The 5,647-nt window shown below is 54.9% G+C and overlaps 2 protein-coding genes across 3 annotated transcripts in view; one reads left to right on the top strand and one right to left on the bottom strand.

The window, feature by feature from the left end:
• Positions 1–370: 370 nt before the first annotated feature.
• Positions 371–5,298, bottom strand: CDCA5 (cell division cycle associated 5). The gene is made up of 6 exons (XM_008074721.1): positions 5,200–5,298; positions 4,886–4,980; positions 4,742–4,807; positions 4,622–4,657; positions 628–1,062; positions 371–461 (listed from the first exon to the last, which is right to left on the bottom strand). The coding sequence occupies exons 1-6, from the start codon at positions 5,243–5,245 to the stop codon at positions 381–383; spliced, it is 759 nt and encodes a 252-aa protein (XP_008072912.1). The 5' UTR covers positions 5,246–5,298; the 3' UTR covers positions 371–380.
• Positions 5,299–5,394: 96 nt separating this feature from the next.
• Positions 5,395–5,647, top strand: part of ZFPL1 (zinc finger protein like 1) — a 5,128-nt gene continuing 4,875 nt past the window's right edge. The window contains exon 1 of one of the 2 annotated variants that reach the window (XM_008074719.2): positions 5,395–5,621. The gene's annotated coding sequence lies outside the window, so the exon portion shown is untranslated. The remainder of the gene's footprint in view (positions 5,622–5,647) is intronic. The other variant, XM_008074720.1, reaches the window with a different exon arrangement.

Genomic DNA, 5,647 nt, shown 5'->3' with positions numbered 1-5,647 from the left:
GGGGCTGCTTTCAAGTGACCACCCTTCCCAGCAATGGCAGAGGTGTCCTCACCCCCAGGCTGGCCATCTAATCTCTTCTGGCCGGGTCAGAGATTTTCCTCCCCAGCCTGTGGCCCACCTGGAAACTGGCTGCGGTACTTAGAGGAGGTGTGGAGGAGAGGGTGACTAGAGACAGGGTGGCAACGAGTGACCAGGCCAGGCGGGCCCCATTTCCTGAAACTGAGACTGGCGCCGCACAAGCCCTCGGAGGGGGACAGGCCACTGGCACATGCACAAGTAGCAGGCCAGAGAGGGGACCCCAAGTGTCTCCTCCACAGAGAGAGGATGCTATATACAGGGAGAGGAGGGGAGGTCTGGGCAGGAGCACCCCCACTGCCATCTCATTCAACCAGGAGATCAAACTGCTCTGCAGCTTCAAACTCGGCATTCATGGCCGCAGCCCACTCATCCAGCTCCGACTTCTGGGGGAAGAGAAACAAGGGCAGGTGAATGGACAGTAGGGGACATGATGGCCGGAACATCTCACCCACACCCTGCTGGTGCTGCCTATCCCCCAGAAGAGCTAGACCTGAGCCCCGGTCCTGTACCTAGCACATGTGGCAGAGAAAAACCTCGCCCCTCACTTACCAGGATTTCTGGCACCTTCTTCTTCTTTCGCTTCTGTTTCACAACTACAGGAGAGATTCCAGGGAGAGTCGTGTCTGGGGCCCAGGGTTTCACAGGGACCCTGGGGGCCTCGATGAACTTTGAACCCACCACAGGTGAGACTCCAGATAAGCCTTCTGCGCCCAGCAGCCCCTCGAAGCCAAAGCAGGACCGGTGGCCCGGGGTGGAGGTGGAGGCAGAGGCAAGGGTCTCTAGTCGGCTGTAGGATCGCCTGACTTTCTTAGACATTTCCAAGTCTCTGGCATCCAGCTCCCCATCCTTGGAGCTGGACTTGGCATTCAGGATGTGCACAGGAGTGCTGGCTGGGGTGGCGGGGACATCACACGTCTTTAAAAGGTCCTCCTTGGTAGGCTCCCTGATAGGAGGGTTGTTTTCTTTTTCCAAGTAAAAAGCAATCTGCACCAGGACAGAAAGAACACCTCCCTGTTATTTGGCCAGATTACTTATTTCCAGAAAAGCCCAGAAAGATTTAAAGTGAAAAGAAAGATGCAGGCCGGGTGCTGTGGCTTACACCTATAATCGCAGCACTTTGAGAGGCTGAGGTGGGAGGATAACCTGAGCCCACGGGTTTGAGACCAGCCTGGGCAACTTGGCAAGACCTCATCTTTACAATAAATCAAGAAATATTAGCCAGGCGCGGTGGTGCATGCCTGTAGTTCCAGTTCTTTGGAAGGCTGAGGCGGAAGAATGGCCTACGCCCGGCAGGTCAAGGCTGCGGTGGCTGTGAGTGTGCCACTGTCCTCCAGCCTGGGCAACAGAGTGAGACTCCGACCCACCAAACAAAAAAAAAGATGCACAGGACAGTTTTAAAGGAAAAGAGACAAATCGGACCCTGCAAGAGACATGGGGAGGAGAAAATGATCTGCCATTGCTTCTGAAGAGTCTGCTTTTGTGACAGACCTGCCACCTCCTGGTGTTGCCAGTTGTTTCCAAAGTGTGCCCAGCATCCAGCCCCTTCTCTGTGACCATCACGTGTCAGCTCAAGACCAACTCAGCGACCTCCTGACTGCTCTCCCTGCTCTTGCCCTTGCCGACTATGGTCCATCTGTCACACAGCTGATGAGGACTGTCCTACATGCCCACCAGTCAACCAAGAGTCATCAGTCACTTGTCCTGTGCCAGGTACTGTTCTAGGCACTGGGAGTGGAGCAGGAATACAACAGGGAAGACCCCTGTCCCATTCTAGGGGAAAACAGATCATGAGAATCAGGTATTGCTAAAAGTACTACGTGTTATACAAAAACACAGAACAGTAGAGTACTGGGGTGGGTTAGAATTTAAGAAGGTGGAGGTCAAGCCGGGCTCGGTGGCTCAGCCTGTAATCTCGCGCCTTTGGGAGGCTGAGGTGAGTGGATTGCCTGAGCTTGTGGGTTCGAGACCTGCCTGGGCAACTTGGTGAGACCTCATCTCTACAATAAATCAAAAAATCAGCCGGGTGTGGTAGCGCACGCCTGTAATTCCGGCTACTCAGAAGGCTAAGGCGGAAGGATCAGGTCAAGGCTGAGGTGGCTGGGAGTGGCCACTGCACTCCAGTCTGGGTGACAGAGTGAGACTCCAACTCAAAAAAAAAAAGAAGATGGAGGTCAACGTAGGCCTCACCGAGGTGACATGAGATACAACTTGAGGGAGTAACCCATGTGGACATCTGGAGGAAAAGCGTTTCAGGCAGTGGAAAGAGAAGGTACAAAAGCCCTGAGGTCAAAGTGTGCCATCAGGGTCAAGGAGCAGAGGCCAGCGTGGCTAAAGTGAAGCAAGTAAGGGGAAAGGAACTGACGCTGACGTTGGAGAGGCAACAGGGGTGGGGGAGGGGCAAGGGGCAGTGGTGTTACAGGGTGCTCTGTAGGCCACGGTCAGGACTTTTTGGTCTGAGAGACCTGGGGAGCCATAGTGAGGCTGAGCACAGGAAAGGCGTCATCAGATGCATGTATTCAGCGACTAGCACGCTGCCTCCTCATAATCCCACTATCAGCCCAAATGCTGCTTTCTCAGGGAGACTGTCCCTGACCAGTCAGCTCCTCCTCACCTCTGCTATTCTATGACATTTTTTTTGGGGGGGGGAGGTAGGAGTCTCACCTGTTGCCCAGGCTGGAGTGCAGTGGCACACTCACGGCCGCCGCAGCCTCGACCTGCTGAGCTCAGGTGATCCTTCTGCCTTAGCCTTCTAAGTAGCTGGAACCACAGGTGCATACCACACCTGGTCAATGTTTTGATTTACTGTAGAGACGAGGTCTCACCAAGTTACCCAGGTTGGTCTCAAACCCCTGGACTCAGGTAATCCTCTTGCCTCCGCCTCCCAAAATGCTGGGATTATAGGCATGAGCCACCACACTCGGCTCTACGACCCCTTATTTCCTGTACAGCACAGTGCTCTCTGACTCTGGCTGCTTCACTGGTTGAACCTGTCACCCAAACAAGAATGTGCGCTTCACGACAGTAGGGATCTTCATCTGCCTGACTGCTCCTGCCTGTGCCCAGAACCTGTAGTAAAGTCCTGCATGTCGCAGGTGTTCAATGCATACTTGCTGGATTAACGTACATGAAACTTGGCTCTGAGCTTTCTAGGGGCCAAAGCAGGGGGGAAACAGGACAAATTCTATGACTCTTGTGATCGAATACAGGGAGGTAGGTTGGTATCCAGGGACATCTCCTACCTATTAGCTCTGGAGAATCTGCCCATGGGTCTTTTTGTTTGTTTTTCCCAGGGGTCTTAATAAGGGGGATGCTGAATAGAATAGCGGTCAACCATGATTATTTCTTTCTCATCTCTGCAGCCTTGCCATCATCCAGGTCCTGGCAGCTTTATCCTATCACTCAACCAACAAGAATCAGTGGCTATCAGGGAGGAGGCAGAAGTCCCTGCCCTCAGGGCACTTATGTTCTTAGAGGGGAGAGAAAGACACCAAACATGCAAGCCAATACATGATCAGAATCGCTAAGGCCTAAGGAGAACTTCCCTAAGGGTGGTCAAGGAAGGCCTCTGGGAGGAGGTTCCCATTGAGCCCAGTCCTGTGTAATGGGGCAGTCTTGTGGAGGGTGGGGGCAGGAACATTCCCCTGCCATCATGTTAGCTCAGGCCCTCACCATGTCACTTCAGGACTCCTCCCTCCATTGGGGCTCCAGGGCAGCCTTTCTGCAACCCATTCCCCAAATAGCTCCCAGAGGGATCCTTAGTCACTACCTTGCCTAAACCTCTCCAAAGGCTGCTCACAGAAGCAGGGATGATGCCCAAACTCCTGAGTGTGGCTTTCACATCGCGTCAGGATCTGCCTTAAATGCTCCCTCCCCTGCTGCAGACACATCAAACAAACTGCTGTTTCCCAAACCTCATGATTTTTCTTTGGATTCCAGAGCTCTGCAGACATGGCTTCCTCTGCCCAACACACCCTGCTTGTCTTTAAAGACTCCATTTAAGCCGGGCTTGGTGGCTCAGCCTGTAATCCCACGCTTTGGGAGGCTGAGGTGAGTGGATTGCCTGAGCCCGTGGGTTCGAGGCCCACCTGGGCAACTTGGCGAGACCTCATCTCTATAATAAATTAAAAAATCCAGTCTGGGCGACACAGTGAGACTCCAACTCAAAAAAAAAAAAAAAAAAAGAGACCCCATTTAGACATCTCTTCTTCTGTGAAACATTCCCAGAGCCACGTGGTCTTAGTTAGGTAACATCACGGCATCTAGTATTTCCTTATGCAGCCCCCCGCATAATCACTTGGTCGTTTGTCTGTTTTTCAATCGACTCTAAACCCCATCAGCTAAGAAAGATACAAGGCTTAAAGAGCTAGATGTATTAAGTTTGCAGAGGGTAATAAAGACTGGCAATGCATGCAGGTACCCAAAAGTCAATTGTTTCAGAATACTGCAAAGCAGCACCGTGGGCAGATGGGCGCAGCCGATATGTGCTGTCCAGTTCTAGAGTGACCTGGACTTCACTCAGCTAAACAGATGAAAGTGAACTCACCCTAGGGCTCCTGCGAGGCGAGTGGACAGCTGGGACCTGTGGGGACAACACCAATTGATCCCATAGCCGACTCCTAGTTTGGGCCCCCCCCATCCACAACCCCCCCTCCTTAGCCCTTACCTCTACAGCATGAGCCACAATCTTCTTCAAGACGATGGGCTTTCTGATTGGAGTGGGATGAGGTTCCTGGAGAAGAGAGACGGACATGAGCTCCACATCAGTTCAGGAGCCACTAGGGCAGGAACTGAGATATCCGGGGCTCACCTTCGGCCAGATTTCCGGGAGGATGCTCGGGAGATCAGAGCCCGATTTCCGCTGGGACCTCCGCAGAGACTTAGTAGGAGATGGGGACAGGGGTCCTGGAAAGAGAGAAAAAAATTAAGAGCTAGAGGAGGCCTCTAGGCCCTAGAGAACAAGTTCTAGAGAGAGCGGGAGAAGACTCCCCAGCAAGCCCTTTAAGGGTGCCTTCCGAGGAGAGGCAAGCCTTCTCCCGCGATGGCGCCGGGGAGGGCCATGCTTCGCTGCACGGCGTCCCCAAAAAGGCTCGGCCCCGTCTCTCCCGCGCGTCCTCCGCTCACCGGAGCGCCGAGCGGCCCCTCCGGACCGCGTTCGCCTCCCTGACATTGCGAGTCTGGGCCTCGGCCTCCTACAGCGCCGCCGCCCCCGGCACGCGCCAACCGGGAGGAAAAACGTTCGAATTACCCGCCTTGCGGGGGAGGAAGCGGAAGTGACGTCAGGCGGGAGGGCCGCCTGGCTCGGACGCCCCGCCCCTCCGCCTTCGCCTCCGCGTCAGCAGAGGCGTGGCCCGGCGGCGTGGTGGCGTCATCAGCGTGCGCCGCACCCGGAAGAGACGTGGCAGCGGAGGGATAATTGGGGCGGCCGGAGCTGAAGGGGCCGAGCGGGAGAACTGTTGAGCGCGGTCCCTGCCCCTCCGCTCCTCGGCCCATCGCTCCCGCCGGGTGGAATTGGTGCCGCGGCCGTCAGTAACGCGGAGACTGGGGTCGGTCGGGGAGGGGGCGGGGCTTG

Source organism: Carlito syrichta, unplaced genomic scaffold (genome assembly GCF_000164805.1).
Source record: "Carlito syrichta isolate Samal-C Ts95f unplaced genomic scaffold, Tarsius_syrichta-2.0.1 Scaffold317276, whole genome shotgun sequence".
In the NCBI taxonomy this organism is placed as follows: domain Eukaryota; kingdom Metazoa; phylum Chordata; class Mammalia; order Primates; family Tarsiidae; genus Carlito; species Carlito syrichta.
The sequence above is the reverse complement of the archived record's forward strand: the minus strand, read 5'-3'. Positions and strand labels throughout refer to the sequence as shown.

Excerpts from the sequence above, each read along its gene's own strand:
- CDCA5 (XM_008074721.1), bottom strand. The coding sequence starts at position 5,245 with ATGTCAGGGAGGCGAACGCGGTCCGGAGGGGCCGCTCGGCGCTCCG. Across the intron at positions 4,981-5,199 it reads AGGGGCCGCTCGGCGCTCCG|GACCCCTGTCCCCATCTCCT; the intron begins GTGAGCGGAGGA and ends CTCTCTTTCCAG. Across the intron at positions 4,658-4,741 it reads TTGTGGCTCATGCTGTAGAG|GTCCCAGCTGTCCACTCGCC; the intron begins GTAAGGGCTAAG and ends TTGTCCCCACAG.